Source organism: Protopterus annectens, chromosome 9.part0 (genome assembly GCF_019279795.1).
Source record: "Protopterus annectens isolate FY-2018-M chromosome 9.part0, PAN1.0, whole genome shotgun sequence".
NCBI classification, from domain to species: Eukaryota; Metazoa; Chordata; order Ceratodontiformes; family Protopteridae; genus Protopterus; species Protopterus annectens.
The window spans coordinates 1,138,853,423-1,138,878,583 of NC_056743.1; the positions used below are offsets into that span (position 1 = coordinate 1,138,853,423).

General features: G+C 39.1%; 1 protein-coding gene across 3 annotated transcripts in view; it reads left to right on the forward strand.

The window, feature by feature from the left end:
• Positions 1 to 25,161, forward strand: part of STX3 (syntaxin 3) — a 580,698-nt gene that overhangs the window by 475,552 nt on the left and 79,985 nt on the right. For all 3 annotated transcript variants that reach the window (XM_044084003.1, XM_044084001.1, XM_044084002.1), the window contains exon 6: positions 3,739 to 3,847. In XM_044084003.1, the coding sequence (XP_043939938.1) occupies positions 3,739 to 3,847 (109 nt within the window). The remainder of the gene's footprint in view (positions 1 to 3,738; positions 3,848 to 25,161) is intronic.

The following is a 25,161-nucleotide window of genomic DNA, read 5'->3' on the forward strand; positions in this document are numbered from 1 at the left end:
AAACAGTAAGATAATTATTGAAGTCTTACAGAAAATCTCATAAATTTATATGCATCTTAAGTCAGTATGGGGGGGGTTAAAAAAATAAGTTGTGGGGGCAGAAAGGACTGATGTGAATGAAGCATTTTTTTTTGTAGATGACTGAGACGCTGAGGGGAGCTGGGAAAAGAAACCGAATGCTGAATGAAGCATGAATAAGAGTATCACAGTGCTGTGCCAAGGAGTAGAAGAGTACTGAGATGTAGGAGTATGAAGGAAGCATGAATAAGAGTATAGTGCCATGCCAAGGGGTAGAAGAGTATTGAGATGTAGGAGTATGAAGGAAGCATGAATAAGGGTATAGTGCCATGCCAAGGGGTAGAACAGTATTGAGATGTAGGAGTATGAAGGAAGCATGAATAAGAGTATAGTGCCATGCCAAGGGGTAGAAGACTATTGAGATGTAGGAGTATGAAGGAAGCATGAATAAGAGTATAGTGCCATGCCAAGGGGTAGAAGAGTATTGAGATGTAGGAGTAGAGGTAAACTCAATAACAGATCAAATAAACGAATTCTAACATTGTGGGACGATCAGTGCAGTGCCAAGGGTATAGCATTGCTTGATCATTTTTTTTTTTGTTCTATATGAGCAATATTGGGTTGGGGGGAAAGGTGGGCATTTGAATCAAATTTAGATGATTCCTACAAAGTTTAAGCATTTTTTCTGGCTCATGAGTTTGTCTGAAATTTTGTCCAGGAGTACTTTCTTACTAATTAGATTTATGTTGCAGAATTGGTGGTAAATGATGACATGTACAGTTAATGAGACAGGAGTTCACTGAAGCATCTTTTTTGGTCACGGTGCCACTAACCTGTGTGGTGGGTAGATCACTAGATTTCTGTGTTTTAGCACTTCAGCTCACCATTTGATGCATCCCCATTAGGGGCACCCATGGTAATTTACTAGCAGTTTAGCACACAGATTTGTGCTACTACTGAGCTTCTGTTGTACTCCTGGGTTTCATTCCCCTGTCTCCATGCTTCTATTGTGTAACTGAGCAAGTCACTTAACTTTACAGTACTCCAGGCTCACCCCTGAATAAGGAACCTCTACCTCACAAATTTACTTGGCTAGCAGATAAAGTACAATGCATTTCTGTAATTCACATTGGTCTTTGTGCAAGACTGCAGACAACGTACAGGCGCCCAGGCTCAAACCAAGAAAGACCCAGTTTTACTATTAGCTTGTAATTCACATAACTAGATACTTTGGCCAAGTAAAAAAAAAAAAAAAAAAACACAAGAAGTAGGGAGCTTGTTGTGTATGTTTAGAAATATGTGGTAAGATATGGTCAAGTGCCAAATTGGGTACCACAGCTAATTGTAAATTAATGTTATTATTTCAGCAGTATATCACACAACTCTTGTATTTGTGTCTGAGTCAGCTTTTTGCGTGAGTTGATGTAAAAAATATGAAAGTATTTAAATTCAAATAAAGAATACTATAAATAAAAAAATAAGTCACAGAAGAAAGATAAGGGTATAGCACTGCTGTCTGAAGACATCTTTTAAAATCTGCACTTCACATCCCAGTTGGTGGGAACTATCTGATAGGAGGAGTAGAACTGATGGCAACCGAGCAGGGAAAGCATATGGTGGTGGTGCTTACTTCTAGACTGGACCATCACAGGCAGAGTGGGAGGCCAGTGGCAGGAACAAACAAAATGCTAGCATCTGTCTTCAGGGGAATAAATTCTGGACACAAAGGTGTAATGGTTACACTCTGCAGAACCTTTGTGAGACCAAACTTTGAGTACTGCATGCAGTTCTGGGGTCCATATAATGAAAGTGTCATCAGGCTGCTAGAATGAATCCAAAGGAAAGCTACCACAACAGTGAGGTGGAATGGAGAATATATGACAAAAGAACTCCGAGCTCCTTTCTCTTGGTACCTATCAGAAGCAACAGAAGAACATTGTGTTGGTGTACAAGATCATGTCAAGGAGATGTGCAGGAGTTATCCTCAACAGGAAAAGCAGGGGGGAAAGAAGGAGGGGGCACAGACAGCAGAGTTTATGAATTAAAGCCTGCATTTCCAATGTATTTTTGCATACAGAGGGCTGTGGACCCATGGAATGGACAACCAGAATGAGTGGTGTAGAGATAATTCACTGTGCCATTCAGGAGGGCATGGAACAGGTAAAAATAGGGTAAGGGAAGGTAAGGTAAGGGCTGAGCCAAGATAGAATGTTTAAGCCCATCTAGTCTGTGCTTTAAGTACCTTTTGTTATTTTCTTTTATTAAGAAAATGTAACTATTGTTGCATTTTGGCTACTTCATAACTGACACAATTTAGGAGTAAGATGAACAGTTTCTTTGCAAGTGCCGTGGACATCCGTTTCAGTAGAAAGGATGAGAATTCATTATTGTAAATAAATAACCTAAAGAGAGACATGTCATTTGTTCAGGAAAAAAAAAAACACTCTCAAAGCTCCACATCAGGAGATCAAAATTCCATGCAAAGAGATTGTTTACTTCAGTCCAGAACCTGTATTGCTTAAATGTCCCAGATTTTGCCTCTCTTTTTGTTGTGTCCCACAGATAATTTTTGATTTTCTGGTAAATGACTGAGGATTATATTCAGTCAGTAATATTAGACCAATGGAATTTCATATTTATTTTTCAGAAAATACATGTTGATGCAAAATCTGATGTTTTGTAAACGTGTTAAGCTAGAGTGATATTTAAAACTTTTCCCTGATTTGCGGTCTTTTTCCCACATTATTTGTGGCTTTGCCCTAATTCTTAAGTTAAGAAACTGGGAGCTATGCCAGAATCTTCTCCGAGCCCCTCATTTTATAGTGTGCTGGAACCTGACAATGTGGATTTTACATCATTACATTTAGTATTGATCTTCACTTAAGCAGTGGGAGTATCTGGAAAGCCATTCATCCTTCCACTTTAGCCTTTAGAGGTTTACAAATAAATGACTGGGCTGTTTCTGATAAGTCTGCACTTCATTTTCTGGTAATAAACTTTTATTAGGGTATTTGGCGGTATGTTGCAGCATCCTGTGCTTAATTAATAGTTCCTTTGCAGCAGAGTTCTGTCTTCATCCATTGTAAATCCTTATCTTAGGTGCCTCTTCATATATTGTCCTTTTGTTTTAACATTTATACTGAGATCCTAGGCAGTGGGCAGCCATGGTGGTGCAGCGGTTAGCATTGCTGCCTCACAGCAAGAGGTTCTCCGGTTCGATTCTTGGCTGGGGTACCTTCTGTGCGGAGTCTGCATGTCCTCCCTGTGGTCGCGTGGGTTTCCTCCCACATCCCAAAGACATGCTGTAGGTGGATTGGGCACTCTAAATTGGCCCTAGGTGCGAGTGTGTGCATGTGTGTGCCTTCTGTGGAAGTTTGGGCGCCGGGCTGGCAACTCGATACTGTAAAATTCCACTGCCAATCATGAGTGGACAGGTGATCTGCTGTGGCGACCCCTAACCGGGAAAAAGCCGAAAGAATAAGAAGAAGAAGACTGAGATCCTAGGAAGTCATATCTTATGAAATGACTGTCTGCGCCATCATCGATTCCATTTTAAACCCAAGTTTCTTCCTTCTGTGTCATCTCATTTGCTGTTGTTATGAATTTAAGACTCCTTGGCAGACTATACTCTGCCTTTTCACTCATTGATTGTAATTGCTGAAGTACAAAAGCCAGTTTCACAGTTTGTTTGGCTAACATTTCCTTTCTTTCACACTGCAGCATTCTGTTTTGTCACGGAAGTTTGTTGACGTGATGACAAAGTACAATGAGGCCCAAGTGGACTTCAGGGATCGAAGCAAAAATCGAATACAGCGGCAACTTGAGATCAGTAAGCACATCTTTTGTTTTATATTAAAACTGTTTACTGACACAGATAAAGTACATATCTGTCTTTGTAAAGTGAACATGCACATTATTCTATCATTTTATAATTTGTACTGCAGTGCTAATGCTTTAATTCTTTGTTGCTAACAAGTTTGTATGTGACACTGAAATTCAGAAATGTATTTGCCCACATGGACACATCCAGAAAGAATCAAGAGGGACACTTAAAATATTAGTATCATTAACCTGAGACATTAACAGAATAAGGATTCTAAATTAATATACATATTCTGAAGTAAGATAAGTCTGTAACTTTATTTATTCTCATTGTTTGCTAAGTTTAATTTAACACCTTTTCTGCAAAAGTCACCAGTTTTAGGAGGGATTAAGAGGGACAGAGCTAAAATTTGAGTCAAAATCAGGGATGTCTCTGAAAATATGTATGGTTGCACAGTTAAGTTTGAAGTCATACATTTGTATGAGTTTTTTCCTCTTCACCTCTGAAGAGCCCAAGGAGATGTATCCAGCTTACAAGTATGGTAGTGGGGTTTGGGTGGGGAGGAGGAGATGAAAACTCTGTTGGCTTTACCACAATTGTTCTAAGATTGTAAGGCTTTCTTTTTATTTACCGTGTTGTTGGAGTTGATTCCAAATGATTGACTGATCCAGCTGATATTCTGTGTGGCCATTTTGTGGCAATGGTCTTTGATTCTTAAATGCTTCAAATGGTTGGTCAAGAATTCAGTAGTCTAGTCATTTATGTAGGATGTAGACAAGACTGTTCAAGGTGAGGATTCTAATGACATAGTTTATTTGAAATGCATTACATGTGATAGTAGTAAAAGTCATTTACAGGAGGATGTATAATTAGTCTAAACTGACTTGCATCAAAATGAAGATGTACTTAGGCAGGGAAAGCCTGGGGAAGCTGTGGTGATGACCCTACTTCACAGAAACAAGGGGAAATCATACCCCTCAACAGCTTAGCTCAAAACATCTGAACAAAGCCTAAAATAATGGGTGGCAAAGGCATAAAATGGGAACAAGTTTTAAATATTGTTCTTATAAACTTAGAATGTTGCTAGAATAACAGGATTTGTGTTAGAATGCATTTTCTGAAGGATATGAAGTCTGAAATTCAAACATATCTCTTCAGTAATTTGCCAGAAAAACATACATTTTATGAGGAACCAAGCAAAAATATGAGACAAAAAGTCTGGACATTCTGGGAAAATCTGGATAGTTGAGAGGTATTGGGGAATCTGGAGATGCTGTTCCATAAAAAGGTTGCAAAATGCAAATCATAGAATAAAAACAGATCATAATTCTCCTTGTGCCCCCCTCCACACACACACACACACACACACACACATACACACAAGTGCTCATGCCTTTGTGTCATTATTTTTAAATCTTGCTTTGTGTCATTATTTTTAAATCTTGCAAATTATGATTTGCTTCTGTACTTCGAATCCCCCCACACTCAACATATTTCAAAGTATAACAAAGTTATGTAGTGTGTTTCCTGCTTCCTTATGATCTTGCTACTCGTTAAAATTGTTTCAAATTATTTTCCTTATTTAAAAAAATGTTCATACGTAGTGCCCCATACAGTTTTATCTTACTGCTTAGAATAATATGGTCTTACTCAATGTATTTAATGCAACTATTCTATAAACTGCATTTCTTTGTTTCACCAGACTCTACTCAGGGCACACCTAAAAAGGGTCTTATACCAGTTGCCTCACTCAGTTTAATAAATAAATTCATAGGTGGGTGATGTCTCTTTAGTTTTATAAGACTTCAAAGAATGACATTTTGTTCAATTATGATGAGTTAATGAAATACAGTGATCATAAGCTTTTTAGGGGTACCCACCAGAGAGTTTGAGGGATAACCGTAAATCCGCAAAAATAAGAATTTGTTTAAAGGTAGGGTGTTCGTTCAGTGGAATAAACTACATGATGGTATTAAATGTGGCTCAACACTTACTATCTTTAAGAAAGATTTAGATCAGCAAATATGAAGTGTAGAATATGGATTTCATTACTGAGTACAGTAGGCTAAATAGAATAGGTTTTGTGACACCTGTCTGTGACAAGAAATGCCCAACTGAAGACACAGGCCCTGCCAGATCATCTGAAGTTGGATCTCTTAATGCCCACCCTAGGTAAAGATCTTCTCTTTGGACCCCCATGCAGGAAAGGATCTAAGAAACTGGAGGAAAAGGGAAAGACTATGCAAGCTAGTCCATAAATGTTTTCATTCCCAAGTTCCAAGATTCAGCAGTAGTTACCTCAAAGGTCTAGGTCAGTCTTCCCCAAGCGGGAAAAAAGAAAAACATAGAAATGGAAGAATCCAAGATACAGAAAAAAGTGGCAAGTAAAGCATAAGGATAGGCTTTGGGGCCCTCATGGTGGAGACCTCCATAGGGAACAGCTATGACTTAGTCAGGCTGCCCCCCCCCCCCCCCCAGAAAGTCTTACCCTAGCTCTCCTACACCTAGAACACAACACAACACATTTTTCCATCCACCTTCACACAGAGGAGGCCATTTGGGTCTATTTGTAGAGGACTGGTTGAAGATAACCCAGGACTCGTGTGCTCCAAACATTCTAGGGCAGGGTTGCAAATTGCAGTGCTTAAGTAGACCCAAGTTTGCAAATATAAATTCCAGTTCAAGGAAACTTGCTCATTTATTTCCATCTTTTTTGACAGAGGACCTGCTAGAACAGGAGCCATAGAAAAGGTACCAGTATGGGCAGAGGGCACAGGGGTTCTACTGAAGACTGTTTCTGGTGCCTTGAAGGAAAGGTACCTGGGGACCCATTGTACATCTTTTAAGACTGCACAAGTATTTAATAGTTCCAAATATTAACATTTTCACTCTATTAGGCCTTCTGCCCCTTCTACTTCCTCAGGCCTTTTTGGTAATCTTGAATCCATAGAATACTTATCCCCATCCCCCCATAGCAAAGGTACACAGAAAATTTCAAGATTGAGAGAAGGGGGCTTCCACTACCAATTCAGATCCTTGGCCTTTTTCTTGCCTGCTACACCAATGATATCACAAAATGCCTGGCTTCAGCACGTTTTGCAGGATCAATAGCTTACTTATCTACTCTTACCTCTATAAATGCCCGATTAAGGCAATCGTAGCAGACGAATATCAAAAGACCTTGCAATGTACACTAACACATTTCAGATAGCTGGGTTTCTCTCTCTCAACCTCCCCAAGTCTTGTCTGACCCCTGCAAAAAAAGTAGTATTTTTGGAGGGCCTTGCTGGACATAAAACAGCAGAAAGCTTTCCTTCCCATAGATGAGGTCCATTTTCTGTCCCAGATCCTCTAGATTGTGTTAGCAAAGGATTCTGTTACAGGAAGAGAATTTGTCAGGGTCCTGGGCTACATGACATCCTGCATTTTAATAGGTTAATATTTAGTTAATAGTGCCCCTAGAGAGTATCAGTATAAGAAAACTACAATGGTATCTCAAAATCAAGTTGTGTCAACACTCCAAACCTCTAAAAGTAACAGTGCCTCTCTTGCCTGCATCAAGAAGGAGATCTATGATGGAAAAACTAGGTAAAGTTCAGTTCAGAGGTACCTTTCAGGCTGGCGTAGGGGGATCAGACCCTTGCCACAAGACTTCTTGAGCATAACTTGAGAAACTGATGTAGGGATTTGAGAATTACCAGGGCCTGTCAGAAAGCAGTATGAAAAAAATAACATAAAAATGCAAAAGAAATGGCTGTAGATCTAGTTGTGAATTCTAGCTCTGAAAGTTTTTAGACATTTGGATAAATGGCATCAAGCACATCCCCACAGGCAATGCAACAGTGATGTGGAACATTGGTAAGCAGGGTGGCATCCACTCCTTCATAGTTGTAGGCTGGCAGTAAAAGCTTAAGACATGGCCCAAGAGTCACAACTGACTCTCAGGTCATCTTTTATCCATCACAAGACACTGTTTTAGCAGACACCCTGTGCATGTCATGGTCAGATCCTGCAGAAATGGGTGCTCAGCAGAGATGTGTTCTTAGACCTAATCCCAGAAGGGATGCCTGCAAATGCGAATAATATGAGGAACATAGTGCATTGTGTTAGGAGCATAACCATAACTGAAGTTATGCATTCTATTCACCATTATGTTCCCTTCCTGAACATTCCCCACTATTACCCTGGTTAACCATCCTAGGGCTGGGGTGCATACCCTCTACATCTTTTTCACCCTAAATTCCTCCTCATTTTCCAACCAAGATCCCTACTTCCTCTGACCTTGCCTAGAATCTGTTGAGATAGACTGAGGCGTTGTGAGTGAATGCTTGTCCCGGAGGATTTCCTAGGTCCCTTTGTCTTTGGGATGCTAGATGAGTTCCTTGTCCAACCATGCAAGAAAAATCTAAACAGAGCATCAACAGACACTCCTTATACCACAGCATCTTAGATGTCTGAGTGACAGGGAATTAGCCAAAGCCAAGCTTTGGAAGTCTTGTCTACTGCATTGGATTCCTGCAGACATGATTCCCAAATGCAACCATTTCCTAACAAATCTGTACTTTCCTTAACCCTACAATTCTTGATCATAAGCATTTCTATCACCTCAACCCAAACATATTCCATGGATCTGTTTATTTTTCCTCCCAATGTTAATAAACTGGAGACAAAATGTCCAGGAAGAAAGTTTCCAATTCAGGTCTTCAGGACAGTAGGTATTAGAGATCATGAAATAGTTTTGGTGCTTGAAGAGTGTATAAGCATTTGTGACAATTCATTCAAAATAGATGTTAACTTCAGAGAGGAAGATAACTGCCATTGGACTTTATGGGACTTCGGTGATAGCTGCTGGGTAAGTGACAATAATGCATTTTCCAGTGTGAGAAATTTTTTTATTACACTTGTTAACTGATTTTGTTCTGATATTTGGGTTTGTATGTTACAAATGAAAAGATGGGTAGGAATTTTACATTTTAACGTTTTTCTGTAATTTGAAATGTTAATGTGTTTTTTGGTGGTGTTATTACAGGTTGTGGTTGCTTCTAAAGATGTTGGTGGGATTTTTTCCCTAGGGTGAGATCCACCCCCCTAAAGTTCTTGCTTTGAATTTAATTTTTAAATTTATTTTTGCATTTAATTTGTCAGAATGGTTATTTTTTTTCCTTCTTGTAGCATTCTGTTTCTCTCTGCTTTCCTGTTCTTTTCAGTGATCATTTTTTTCCGATTTTTTTTTTGTCATGATTAGGCAAGCAGTTTTACATGTATTTAATTTATATTTGTTTGTTTGTGATTTAGTGTTAGGGTGGGCCTCTATTCTGTGCTTAGATTTGAGTTTTTTTTATGGAGGAGACTGTTAAAGTTATACATGGCATATGCATATTTATTATTCTTTACTTAGTTTTGTTATTTTGTATAGTTTCTTTATTGTCTATCCTTGGTTTGTGCTGCATAGTCAGACTGTTACTCTTTTTTTTGTAAAGTCTGCTGTTTTTTGCTTGTCAATAGTTTAACTGGGTTTGATTAATGATGCGAGTAAATTGTATATATATTGACATGCTGGCTTTGTCTTGTTATTACACTTCTGTAAAATATTGTAATGCACTTTCAGAAGGTGCTTTTGATGCAAAAACATTTATTTTGGGTGCGGATGTAGTCCCATTACATGAAACTAGTGAAGAGTAACAAACATTGGCATATGTTAGTTTGTGCTACATACAGAGCTATCTGATTTTGAATACCCCACTATGTCTGTAATTGAAATAGCTTATTTGTGTATTGTATCCCACCTGCACATGTACTGAGGCTAACATTTCAGTTCTGCAGCCTTTCTACAGGGATCTTTGAATCATGAGCTGAAATTTCCATGCATTTATTCCAATGCAAGGGAGTCTTATGTATTCTGAATCATCTCATAGGCAAATAAGTTAACTAGTAAACAATTTTACAAGTGGTAATGGTGTAGAATGTTATTGTTCATCAGATATCCTTTGGCAAGATAGATAAGCTTTGAACAGAAATGACACAGCAAGTTTGGGATGTGCTAGTAACTGCCAAAATGTAAAGGACAAGATCTTTTAGCAAATCAGTAGGTATGTTCAACTGTACAGCAGTGCCGACTAATATCAGAATAGCATGTGGTAGGAGACATAAGATACTTGTATAAGTGACAGTCATTTCTTAAGCAAATTAAATATTGCCTCCAGACTTCTTTGTATTAGGATGGAGCCATTGGATTTACTACATTTTGAAATAGAGCATTATTTTCCATTTAACCTTATAGGAGTCACAATTGTCTTTCACTTCATACGTATGTCCGCCCTGCTTTCACTGGTCTTTATTACACTTTCTTAATGCCTAGTTTTAATTTAGTTCTCATTTGTACTTATTTTTCTTTTTGTATGCTGCTGTGATTTCACCATGTTTACTTTATTTGTCTTTATTTCTCACAAGGCTTGCATATTCCTAGTCATTTTGTCTCCAGTTGTTTTACAGTTAGATATTCACCCTTTGGGGTCCTTACCTTTTTCCCCTGCTATGGGTGCCCTTTGTGTTTGACTGCTATTTTCTGTCTCTTATAGCCAAATGCCCAGTATATTCAAATATTAATTGGTTTTCTCCATTATTTTGATATTCTGGAATTTTTGTTTCTGTCCTTATCACTGTACTCCCCATTTTCTCTGTGCTTTCCTTCATCTCCCTGCAGTGTTTTTTGTCAAATGTTTAGTTTCCATTCAGTAGATCTTGATTTACTGAGCCAGTCTGTCACTTGCATTTATTGCATATATATCTCTCTGTATCCTTCAACATGTCTGTTGACTTCTCCCTTAATCTGCTTGGCTACCCTATGACATTACCCTGCTTTCCAGCCTGCAATGTTTTTGAGGTTTCACATGCATGATATATACTGATTTTCACTGGTATGTGTCACTTGCTTATGCAAGTTCTAGCAAAGCATCATTTACAGGCATCAAACCTCTCAACTGTCAAGATTTTTGCCTCATATTTTTGGTTTATTCCTCAAAAGATGTGGGTTTCTGGCAAAATCACAGAGGACTGAAGTTGCTACATTATGATAGGCATTTGAGTTTCAGACTTCATATCCTTCAGAAACTGCACACTAACACAAAACCTGCTATTCTAGCAACTTTAAGTTTATAAGAGCAATATTTAAAATCGGTTGCTATTTTTTGCCCCCCGAGAGGTTGAGAGGTATGGCAGACATTCACTGTGGTTCGTTTTTCAGGTTGAAACCACTGGTCATTCCCCTACTCAGATACGCACACACACAGAAAAACATTGATTGCTGTTGGTGTCAGTTGTGGCCTGCATTCTTTAGCAGATATGTATTTAATTCTTGTTCTTTCATTTTACTAGCTTTACAGTATTTTACATTTTAACTAAAAATACATTCTTTATTTTGTTGGGTAATGTAATGGTGCTTCTATATAAATTGTTAGGAGTTTTGCAGAATATTTGTTGTTACTGTAAGAATTTTCTGTGCTTACTACACCTTGAATGTTAATGGTATTACAAGCTTTTCTTTTTCAGAAAAAAAAAGAAAAAGCGACATTTTTCCATGGATTCTACTGCCATGTTATATTTGAAGGATTATAAACTAAGGAATGCAGTACTCAATAATAATAAATCAAAGGCTAAACCCATCCATTTTGCTGTCATAGTGATTCATTTAAGAATTCACTCTGTAATGCAGATAAGTATCCCACAGAGTTGGTAAAAAAAAAAAAAAAAAAAAAAAAAACATTCTATAGAAAAAATTCCAAATATTACACACTGACATTTGCTGTCTTTCAACCAAAGTCGGAGAAGCCTAAAACAACATCTGTGAGCAACAAGGACAATCTAAAGGGAGAGTTTTCCTTTGTACAAGATTCATTTAGGACCATAACTTTTAGATACCATTTTTGTACCATTTATATCTGTTTACCTCATGTTAGGGGAACCTGATACAGGTCCTACCACTGCTTTTAAGTATGGCTGTTGTTGATTCGTCTACTATAGAACTAATGGATCGATGTTGCTTCATCACCAGCAGTATGTATAAATGCCAAACAGAGTAATGTGCACTGAAAACCACATTAGGGGATCCATAAAGCAATTTTGTACGCATAGGCTAAAGTCCAGTTTGGTGAAATTGGTTTTCAGTGTACTGTACTCTGTTAAACAGTATTGAGACTTATTACTGTTGGTTGGCTTTCTCTTTCCTAAGCTGAATCAAAAAGATACCGTTTGGGTCAACACAATTCCTCTCCACATAAACCACCTTTCACAGCTGAAGTCATCAAAATAAATCCACCGGTCATAGAATAAAAACAATATAAATTTAATGTGTATCCACAAGATTGTTTTCCTAAGCTGACACATGTGGCCTCTTAAATGATTCTGCCACCACATGTGATAGTTTTACCTGAATCATTTTCAGGAGAAAACGCTAGCATTGACTTCTCTTCCAACAGAGAAGAGACAAAGCCATCAACCAGTTTTGTAACAGGGTTTATATACATCAGCCATTCTTTTGATCAGAGTAGGCAATTATTTAAGTTTATAGGTAATTAGTATACACGTGATTTAGGAGATCAAGTAATCCAGCTGAATTTGCTAGCTACCCATTAGCTCTGTCCAGCTAAGTGACTTGCTAAGTCATAGAATAGACACATGGAGACTGATGGAATTGATCCCTGAATTAGTGGCAGCAGCTGATTAACATTTTATAACTGTAATCCTCTTTACTAAGATCATATATGCATGTAACAATAAAAAGTATCTAGTTTACACAAGGTCCTGTTATGTGCTGCATATTTTCCCTGATAGTTTTAGCTGCTTCCATGAGACCCCCCCCCCCAACCCCACCATGGCAGTCACAGTGTGAAGACAGGCTTGGTCAAGATTTCAGCCCTCCCCTTTTAACATGAATGAAGTATAGCTGGATGTACCAGCTGCTGAGGGTTCCATGTGTGGAAAACCAACAAGTATATGCAAGGGAAGGAAACAGCAGGTCTGCAGACTCTTCAAAATGTTCTACTATCATAGCAATTTCAGTGTCACAAAAAAGTAAGTCCTTTTCCAGGAAATTTACTCAACAGAAGTTATTAGCAGTATTTCTGGAATGGCAATTAGACTTCTGAATGTCCCAAAGAAGACGAAATAAGGACAGGAAATCTGAATAATATAGATGACTTTTCTTTGCTGGATGGAGTGAGATTTCACCATTGCTATGTTCTTCTAATCTCTTACAGTAACTTCAGATAATGGGTGATTTCACCATTTGTCTGATTCTTTCATCTCTTAAAATACCCTTAGCTAATGGAAGGAAGATTTCACTACTTTTCTAATAAGATGGCAAGAAGCTAAAATGGATTATGCAACATGTATGCAGAATCCTGTATTTGGACTGAATTCTCAGCCTCTAAAATGCTAGTTATACAGCTATGTTTTTTCATACAAAAGCAGACAATTTGTTGAATTCTCAGCTCATCGAGAGAAGATTGTTTTTACTCAAAGTTTACTATGGTTAAAAAAAGACAAATGTAGAGCCATCTGGGGCATTTTAGGCTTGCCTCACTCACTTTATGCTGGCTAAAATGTTATGGATGCTTAGCCAAAAAAAAAATTACTTCATTGTAAAATCAGGTCAGGATGGCCTATTTGCATACAGTGGGTACATACTTACACATTTCTATTCATCGAGCTCATAGTAAATATTTCAAGTTCTAGGAGGGTAATTTGCTTATCCAGCGTATTTCTCTTCAGTTTGGCCTGTCTGTAGCTCCAAATGTCTTCAGCAGATTTCTGGTTTCACTGTTTGTCTTCCTGATAACCGAGATATCCACATTTTTTAGACATGTTGGTAGTACCAGATTCTCTTGTTTCTTTGCATTAGTATCTTTCAACTGTAAGTATTTCACTTGTATAGGCATAGCACTGAAAAGAACCTGTTAATTCACTGAAGCATCTCAGAAAATACAATTTTACAGGGCAGTTCTAGTTTTAATAGTTTACAGGATTTTTGTCTTCAAGGACAAGTGCTACAGATGGTTTTGTTTATGAAGCATTTATCAGCATTCTGTTTAACTACAGAAAGAGCTTACTTCAGGACTAAGGGAATTTTGTCTTTGTGCATCCTCATGTTACAGAATAAAACACTAGATCATATAGATCAGCATATTCCTTTGATTTTACAAGATTTGATGTGGTAGACATAACCACACAACCTTACTGTGGGCTTGTCTTCTGAGAGGAAGGGAGAATGGCATTTCTTGAAAATACATTTTCTGGACTGTCTTCAAATGCTCACTTCTTATCAAGTGTGTGAAATCAGGAGCCATAGGAAACGGCTAATTACCATCTCAAAGCTTTAATTATCTGCACTTACTGTCAGATATGTAACAATAGGAAATATCTGTTTTACACCAGGTCCCGTATGTACTGCATCTTATGATCAATAGGTCTGTTAAGAATAATGTGGAAAAACTGGCTTCCACTGACAAAGTGAGTGCCTATGTGATGCAAAAGAAAACTCCACCCTAGAACTAAAAAGTCTGTTTTTTTTCACTCTGTCTTTGTTTCTTGACCTATTTTAACACCTCAAAATCACTCTAAGTGCTTTATTTGTAATTTTAGCCTGTTTTCCCCAATATGGCCACTAATGGGGCTTGATGTATCAACATTATCTTGTTCTCCCTCAACCCTTTCTCTTTCCCATAATGCTTTGTATGACTCATGCCAGACATAAGGAAGTAACTTTGAATTCCCACGCCATTGACATATAATGGGATTTGTGAGGGTCATTGTTATTTTCTTTACCTTTTGTAAAAGGACTGCTTCTTTTCTGTCTCTAATCACCCTCATTTATGTTTGGCTCAGACCTTGTTTTACACTATACGTAGAAGTTATCCAGCTACAGACAGAAGAGTAACTAAATTGCAGGTCTTTGTTCAGGGTTTTCTTTTGTAGTCTAAGAAGAATCGATTCTGCAAGGGTCTCTCAGTGCAGTGACAGTTTTAACACCTCTGCAGTAGTGTGGGGGAGGGGACTCTCAATTCCTCTTGAACTCGAGTTAACTAAAGCCAAGTACCCCATTGGGGAAACTTTTTCTTGCTTCTTACGGATGTCAGTAAAGATTTAATTGCATTACTTGTGGGAAGCAAATACCTCATAAGGATTTTCATTTGTACTGTATTCCTTGCCTAGGCCCTGACCACAAATTGTCTTGCTGTCGGTTTTGTGCTAAATTTAACCAATGCACTATTAAGCGTCGGTATATTTTTGTTTCTAAATACTTTGGTTTAAGATTTAACTATCCTGAAATGTCATCAGTTAGCAATCCGACTACCGGAATAGACAAAAAATGCAAAGAAAAAGACAGAGACAGACCGTTGAGGTCCAAACCTGACGACGGAGCTTCTCCTAAGCCAGTTGCCGGTTCACCAGTACTCAGTGAGGTGCTTTCTCAGCTCCTGATGCCCACTATTTTTGAGTCGCAGGCCTCTGTATGCCGCGAGATTCTTCAAGTATTGAACCCGCGGATGTCTCTCACTTTGATGGGTCCTGAGCCGCTGAGCAGGCACCGGCTTCTGAGGGTGTTTTCAGGCCTAAAGATTTGTATATTAAACCAACACCATCATCAAAAGCAAGGCCAAAACCAACTTCTGTGTCTAAAAAACCGATGCATGAGCCACATGCTCAGGCCCCTGTGCCTAAAAAACAAATGATCAAAATGGCTGAGGATTTAATTACCTTGATCAGGGGTTCCAAACCCCCTCCTGCTAAGAGGCCTAGGCAAGGCACTGATTATGAATATTCAGATCAGGTTTCCATTTCTTCTGATACCTCTTCTGATCAGGAATTTTCTATTCCCCCTTACGAGGACTCTGATGCAGAAGAATCAATCCCTTCTGCTTCTCCTCCTGAGGATTTTTCTTTTGGAGAGACTTTGCATACCCTAAGGGAACATTTTCATTGGGAGAGTCAGGATTTTTCAGAATCCAAAAAGAGGCTTGGGGATTTTCTTCTTCTTCCTCAGCATAGGCCTTTGGCTTGGCTATACCTCCTGTTTTAGACATTGTTGATGATGTTTTCTCAGAATCCAGCATGGCTCCTGATTCCCTGCCTCCAGCTCCTAGTATGCCAGACAGATATTACAGGGTTCCTGACTCCCACAAGTTTCTTTTCAAAAATCCTACTGCTGACCCTGAAACAATTTCTCAGGGTCCCAAGGGTGTTAAGGCTTCTACTACTAAAAATCATACCCCTTCTGATAGAGACTCCAGGGTGCTGGATAGATGGGGTAAGAAGGTTTATACGTCTGCAACCCTGGCAATCATGGCTTTAAACTGTCAATTTCATATGCTTAAATATCAACAGCATGTCATGGGCTTACTGAAACAGAAAATTATGTTGATTTCTGATTGTGTGGAAAATAAAGAGTTACAGAATTTGTTGCATTCAGCTGAACAAGTTGGAAAGCATACTTTGCAATGTAATTTTGATTCCTTGGAGGCTTCTTGCAGGGCCACCGTAACTGGATCTGTGATAAGAAGGCATGCTTGGCTCAAGGAGCAAAATCTGCCTGATCATGTTAAAGCTAAATTGCTGGATGCTCCTTTACAGCAGGACAGTCTGTTTGGTAATAAGGCAGAAGAAGTTTTGAAAAAGATGGAAGACAAAGCTAAATCTATGCAAACTGTAAAAGATTTCTTGCAAGTGCAGCCACCCAGGTTCAGTAGGCACTGGCCTACTAAGAATTGGTCCTTTCCAGTACCCAACAGAGCTGCTCAGGTCAAAACCAGACACTCCAAGGGCTCCAGGTTTCAGTCACAAGTATCTTACAGGACAAAACAATGGGGTGCCCCCACCTCCAAATCAGGAAGTAGCAAAGCACCACCCTACTGTAAACAGTCTCATTGACTTTCCTCTGCCATTTCCAGGCACTTATCTTTTGGCAGCCCCTTTGGGGGGAAAACTAGCACTTCATGCTCAAAATTGGCATCTAATTACCCAGGACAAGTGGGTCTTAAATATAGTATCCCAGGGGTACAGATTTCATTTCCACATGTTGCCAACTCCAAACGGATGGCCAGATCTGCCTCCAAATCAGTGGGCAGAGGCCCAGAAACAAGTCATGTCCCTCATGGATATGGGGGCTATTCAACCAGTACCAGAAAAGAAAAAAGGACAAGGTTTTTATTCAAGACTTTTCCTGGTACCCAGAAAAGACAAATGATGGCATCCAGTTCTGGACTTATCCATTCTAAATACTTTCCTGGACATTCCAAAATTCAAGATGCTGACTCTACAACAGCTACTGTCTATGCTAGGCAAGAATGCCTGGTTGGTAGCTCTAGACTTAAAAGAGGCTTACCTGTATATCCAAATTAGGGAATCTTGCAGAAGAAACCTCCACTTCAAAGCAGGCTATTTGCATTACCAGTTCTCTGCACTGCCCTTTGGCTTATCTCCTGCACCCAGGGTCTTCAGAAAGTGCCTGGCACCAGTGATTGCATTTTGCAGATAAAGAAACGCTCAAATTTATCCTTATCTGGACGATTGTCTAATTCAGGCAGAGGACACGGACACTCTTCTACAACATCTGGCGTTTGTAAAAAGGCTTCTAACATGCCTAGGGTACACCATAAGTGAAAAGAAATCACAACTGGTACTCTCTCAAATAATTACATTCCTGGATGCAAGCTTGACTACAGCTGCCCAGATGGCTTACCTCACACCAGACAAACAAGTTCAATTGATAACATACTTCAAACAAGTGGCCACAAAAACCCAGTTATCTGCAAGACAAATTCTGCAGGCTTTGGAGTTCATGGCATCCTGCATTCTACTAATTCCATATGCAAGACGGCATATGAGGAAACTTCAATGATACCTAAAAAGCTTATGGAGTCAACATTGTCACAGCCTGGAAACAATGATTCCTCTCATTCCTTGCCTGCAATAGGAGTTCCTTTGGTGGGCAGAGGCCTGTCAACAAAACAAGGGACTGTCCTTCATTCTACCCCCTGCCACCCAAACCCTGACTACAGACGCATCAGACTATGCTTGGGGGGCCCATCTGGCAGGGAGATGTGTTCAGGGTGAATAGAGCCCAAATCAAATGCACCTACATATCAACCAGAAAGAAATGCTAGCTGTACAGAATGCCCTGACAGCCTTCAAGGACTTCTTTCATCCAGGGCAACTACTGATAAAGACGGACAACACCACAGTTATGTGGTACATAAACAAGCGGGGGGTACCCACTCCTACCCCCTTTGTAGACTAGCCATGGCCTTGTGGAACACAGCCTTGACTTACCAAATATATCTACAAGCTCAGTTCCTGCCAGGAAAGCAAAATACTCTGGCAGACGACCTAAGCAGAAATCTTATGGACCCACACGAATGGAAACTGGATCTACAAATCTTCAGCATGTTGACATGGAAATGGGGGAGCCCAGACATAGATCTTTTTGCCTCTCCCCAAAACTACCAGTTAGACAAATTCTGCACAAGAATTCATCACAAAAAGCTTGGAAAGTGGATGCTCTATTCTTCAGCTGGAAAAACCTATCATTCTATGCCTTTCCCCCTCTGCCTCTGCTCCCCAAGGTTTTACTAAAAGTCAGACAGGAAAAGCCAAAAATGATTCTGATTGCTCCAGACTGGCCTCGCCAACACTGGTACCCACTTCTAAGGAATATGTCACACCTTCCTCCGTGGTACTTGCCTCAGACACCTCATCTTTTATCTCAGCAGAACTATCAAATTCTGCACACTCAGCTCCAAACTCTGAATCTTGCAGCATGGCTAATCAACTAATTTCACCAATCACATCTCTCAGTAAACCTGTGATGGATGTTATTTTGGAGGCTAGAAGGCCTAGTACTAGAAAATCTTATGCTGATAAATGGAAGAGATTCTGTACCTGGAACCAAGCACAAGGAATAAACACAACAATGCCCAATATTCCTCAGATTCTGCAATATTTAACTGAGATGCTTCACAAGGGCCTATCTTTTTCTTCTATAAAAATCTATGCCTCTGCCATTTCAGCTCATTACAACACAGAGCCTCTTCTCTTTTCTCATCCCCTGCTAAAACAGTACCTCAGAGGGGCCAAAAAATTTGAGACCTCCCAGGAGAGCACCAACTCCTGAATGGGACCTCAAGTTTGTGCTGGAAAAGCTCACCCTACCTCCTTTTAAACCAGCTGCTACTGCAGACATAAAATTTCTCTCTTGGAAGACAGCCTTTCTTTTAGCAGTCACTTCAGCTGGAAGGATTTCAGAACTACAGGCTCTCATGGCAGTGGAGCCTTTCATTATCTTTTATCCAGACAGGGTGGCCCTCAGGACCAGTCCTTCTTTTATGCCTAAGGTGGTATCCAGTGTGGCTCTTAACCAGACCATTCATCTGCCAACTTTTTTCCCAAATCCGCAGAACAAGGGGGGAGCAGATTCTGCATTCATTGGATGTACACAGACAACTAAGATTCTACTTAAACAGGACAAAATCTCTAAGCAAGTCTGAGCAACTACTGGTGGCATTTGCTGCAGGGGCAGAGGGGAAGGCCATCTCAAAGCAGACTATTTCAAAATGGATAAGCCATTGTATTCGTTTCAGCTACATGCACAATGGTAAACCTGTCCCTAAGGGGATCAGACCCCATTCCACCAGGGCTGCATCTACTTCTGCAGCTTTCCTCAGAGGGGTTTCTAACAGAGACATTTTAAAAGCTGTTACTTGGAGGTCAGTTCATACGTTCACAAAACATTACCATTTACCTCTCTTTTTCTAAATCCAGGGCAGGCTTTGCCACTGCTGTCCTGTAGGGCCTTATAGCTGCTCCTAATGCTGTATAATTCCATCCTCCCATCCATAGCTTTGGGATTCTACCCAAATGTGTTGACTGCAATAGTGAAACACGAAGAACATAGTACAGTTGTGTACACTTTCCATAAATGTAGATGTTCGAGTGTATTCACTGTTGCAGTCCGGGTTACCCACTCGCCAGCCCCCTTTCTTCTCTATTATTATACCTCTTCTTTCCTTCACTATACTCAAAAGCCTTTTTGGTGTATTTGCTTTTAGTTGAAGGTAATTTTTTTGTGTTCTAAATTACTTGTATATATATCTACATATATATATATATATATATATATATATATATATATATATATATATATATATATGGGTCTATCTTAGTACATCGACATTTCAAAATAGCGAAAACGAATTAACCGACACCGGAACATCGAAATTCATCTCACCGACGCCAGAAGATCGACAGGGCAGAAGACCGACGGAGGAAGACACCGACGCTGAGAACACTGCGATGGGGAAAGGATGTGTAAGTATGCAGTAGTGACGGACGATAGGGTGCGAGTAAGGTAAGTGTGCGATGCTGGTGTTCTGTAGGGGTAGGGGTGGGATAAGTGAGTTAGGGTTAGGGCGCGGGTTAGGTGAGTGTGCGAGTGAGGTAAGTGTGCGATGTTGGTGTTTTGTAGGGGTAGGGGTGGGATAAGTGAGTTAGGGTTAGGGCGCGGGTTAGGTGAGTGTGCGAGTAAGGTAAGTGTGCAATGTTGGTGTTTTGTAGGGGTAGGGGTGGGATAAGTGATTTAGGGTTAGGGAGCGGGTTAGGTGAGTGTGCGATAGTGACGGACCTTAGGGTAAGGGTTTGGGTTTGGGTTAGGGTTGTGTATGTATGGGTTAGTGTTCGTTTGTAAGGATTTTGGTGTGCTTGTGTTGTGTGTGTGAGTGTTGGATAGGGGATGTGTTTTGTTTGTTGGTATGATGTGTCGGGTGTATGCGATGTCGTGTTTGTGAACTGTCGATCTTCTGGCGTCGGTGAGATGAATTTCGATGTTCCGGTGTCGGTTAATTCGTTTTCGCTATTTTGAATTGTCGATGTACTAAGATAGACCCATATATATATATATATATATATATATATATATATATATTTTTTTGCTCCCTATTTGGGGGGCACCTGACAACTGGGGCAAGAAAAACTGATTAAAATGGCGTCGGCTGCATGTTTTATACCTCTGACGACCTGACGTCATGGAAGAGGAATCCAAACACAAAAAACAAACTAGAAAAAGAACTGAGACAAATGAACACGCCCTCACTGCACCACTTCTGTTAAAACAATCCAAATGGTATCAATATCCACCTTCAATGGACCAAGCAAAACATAAAAGTTTTAAAGAGTAAAGCCTTCAGTTTTAATTTCCGCTTTTCTTCCTGCTCCTAGCATGACTTCTTCAAACAACAAGAATCAACAAATTTCCACTTTTTAAAATAAAATCACATTTCAATTACAGTTGAAATCACATTTCAATTAAAATACTTAGTTCCCTGTAACGAGATTTAAAAAGGCCAACCCCCAAAAAAAGACACAGCACATTTTGTACTTTCAATAGTATTTGACTTTGTAAACAAGTAAAACATGAAAGTAAGAAATAAAAAATAGTAAAAACAAAAAGCAACAGAAATAAATACCCTTCTATATTGACAAGTTACCAGCAGTGCCGTTCAAACATACAAAAAGTGCAAAAACAAACACACAGTACCCGACTGTGTGTTTGTTTACCTCCTTTTTTCACTTATTCCTGACATGTTGACTAAACTTACTTCTTCACCTAAAATGGCTTTTCAGCAATCCTTACTTATAAAGTTACCCTAAGCAACTTCTCCTATTTGTATGAATACTGAGAAACATCGCTCATACAGCTGCCTTATATACTGATACATAAAGGTTCCATGACTCATGTCTGCATTTAAATCTGTATCTTTATATTTCCAGAACTCACCTTATGTTGCTACATATTAATGTGACCCAAAGTTGTTCAAGGTATTTCACCTAGCTCTTGTTGTCACATTAAAGACACCAGTGTGGTGGAGATGAATCACTAAACGTCCAATAAAGCTCCACTGTTACTCCATGCTTTAAACAATTTCCAAAGTTGTCTGCTAGTTCATCTTATTCAAGCCTCCATAGCTCTTTGCTTGTGTAGTTACCCTAAAACACCACCTAGTGGTGGTTGTTGGTATATGCCTACACAAGCTGCAATGGTTTGACATGTTGTATCACACAAATAAACTTCCAAAGGGAAATTTTATGAGTGAGAGAGGGGGATGGAAGCCATGCCCAACCATATGCAAAATGACCTGGTCTATGAGGCCATACTGTTGTATGTATATGAATGAGTGGACATTTTTCCTAAAATAATAATAAAAAATATATATAATATTATAAATAAAAAGTAAAGGAACACAGTAATTTACCTCGTGAGGCTTTTGAGCTTCAGTATACAAAAAATAGAATAAATTTCATTCAAGCCCGGATGACAACAGGCTCTAGTTTGGAGTTGCCATAACAACTCCCTTTTCTCCAACAATAAAGAAGTTGGACCACCCGTCAAGTCACAAATTTGATAGTCTATGGCTTTAAATTTAAAGGAATGCTGTGGGAAACTTTCCACATGTCTGGCCAATGCGTTTTCCTTTTTTAACGTTCTAATACTGTATAAGTGTTCATAGATTCTCTCCCTCAGTTTCCTGTCCGTTTTGCCTATATAAAAGGCAGGACAGGTATTACACTGAGCGAGACAGACCACTCCCTTTGAATTACAGTCGAACTTCTTGTTGATTTTATAACTGATATCTCTAATTATAAAATTTTGGCCAGCATTTACCTGTGGACAATATGAACACTTGTTGCATTTCCACATTCCATTTCTACTCGTTGGAGTTAAAGGTTTCCAGCTTTTTTGTAGTATACTTTTTAAATTGGCACCTCTTCTAAAGGTGACCCTGGGCACATCTCTCTATATAGAGGACAGGCTATAGTCAGATTTTACTAGTTCCCAATTTTTATAAATAATAGACCTAATTCCATATCCATCCATACTAAAAGTAGTTATGAAATTTGATGAATGAATTTCCCTCTCCACGTTAGTGCTAGGTTGAACCTCAGTAGAATAACTGTAGAAGCTATCGGCTCCTACTGAGCCTCCCTAAATAGGCTGGTAAACCCCTCTTGTTCTCTTTTCTTTCACTTCACTTATAAGGTCTAATACTAAGGTGGATGGATAACCTCTCTTAACAAACAAATCTTCCAACCTACTACACGCCATGTTGAAGTCCATGTCAGTGGTCACCATACGGGCTGCCCTGACCAGATGACCCTTAACCACTGATTGTTTCGGGAAGAGTGGATGGTTGCTAGTAAAGTGAAGTAAGGCATTGGAGCAGGTCTCTTTTTTATAGATCTTTGCAATATAACGTTTGTTTATATGGTCTTTACTAAGGTCTACATCTAGGTATGCTATTCTTTCCTTTTCAAACACGTGTAAATTTTAAGAAATTAGTAGTGTTATTCAAATAAGTTACTAACTTGGATGCCTCCTGTTCTTCACCATCCACTAACATAAATGTGTCATCCAAGAAGCGTGTGTAAAAGGATATTTTCCCTTGGATGTCAGGTTTCCTTAAAATATACTCCCTCTCCCAATATGCCATCACTAAGTTAGCAACACTGGCTCCACAGGGGGACCCCATCGCCACCCCTGTTTTCTGTATATACAACTTGTTGTTCAGTATAAGATAGTTGTTAGTTAACACTATGTCCAAAAGTTCACATAGTAAAGTGATTTGGGGGGGTGGGGCACCCAATTCACCCAACAGTAACCTAATCCATTCTATTCCTTCATCCTGTGGAATGGAAGTATATAAATCCTTGACATCGATTGTAAGGAAATTAAGGTAATTTATAAAGCCTATTTTTTTGCATGTTTGCTAGAAATGACCAAGAATCCTTACATATTTGGGTCTGCTGTTGTACATATTTTTTAAGGTAAAAATCTATGAATTTCGCTAGGGGGTATGTTATACTATTCCTAGCATCTACCAGTGGTCTCATGGGGGGAGGGGGGGTCTTCAATGGATTTATGTATCTTAGGTATCCCAAATAATATTGGGAGCCTAGGTGAAAGCATATTAAAAAAATTATATGTATTCAAGTCTATTCTGGCTTCAATAAACAGTTCTTCAAGGTGGGAATGAATTCTACTATATGCTATATTTAATTGATTTCTTGATATTTCCTCATAAGTTACGGACATTACTATTTTTTCCATTCTTTCCATATAGTCATCAACGTCCATGATGACTAATCCACCCCCCTTGTCTGGTTGCATGACTCTAACATGTGCCTCCCTGACAAGGAGTAGGGCCTGTTTTTCTTCACTAGTGATATTAATTATATATATTATTCCTAGTTTGTCTTTGTGACAGAAGTTGAAACAAATCTAGCTCACAAACACATTCGAACAAACCCAAAGTATGGTGCATTGATTGTCTCAGTCATGGAAGAGGAGACAGCAACTGACGCAGGACCCAAGACTTTGTTATTCAGGCCGACTGAGGGCAACCTGCCAGCAGATTACCCAAATGTAATGACTGCAACAGTGAATGCACTCGAACATCTACATTTATAGTAAGTGCACACAACTGTACTTTCTTGTGCATCTTTGGGAGTCCATGAAAACTAGGAACAAGGGGAGAATCTACTATCAAATAATTAGCTAAGTCCAGACTGATACACCTACTTGGGCCTTGCTAATATAAATTTGTAAGAAGTTTGCCATTGGGCTATAGTCTGATGAAGCAATATTTTATCGTGAAAGTGCTTACCTCTGTTATTGTGTCACTGTTTTATTCATATTAAATTGTTTTGTTTTTTTTCTGCCATGCTTCATTGTCTGCATTCTTTTGATTATGATTGAATTTCTGCTTGCAATATGGACACCATTTACTCGAGTTGTGCTGCATTTTATAGGGAGCCATACTTGTCTAAATGCTCAAGAGACTTTTTTAGAATGCACTTAGCTTTTTTTAATAGATTTAGGACTTCAGCTCAGATAAGCAGTCATTCCTTATTTAAAAGTCTAACCATTTTCCAAAGTTTTGTGTAATAATAAGTAAATAAATAAACACTTACATTTTTGTATTGATACAGAGCACAGTAAGTAGAACAATTCCAAAGTCTTAATGTCATCAGCTACAGTAAGCAACATAGACTGAAATGCAGTTAAATTCAAAGTTGCTCAAACAATTAAAAAGGCAGAAGCTAGTGTAATGAGCATGAATAAATACCCATTCAAAGCCAAACTATAGAGACAGACAATGCCAAATCGCCATCCACTAGAGCCAAAGCAGCTTCTCACTGAGTACCCCCCCAGCAATCCATGGTATCATTCCTTAAAACATGTCAAATTCCATCTTACTGTCAAAGGTACAAGTGCA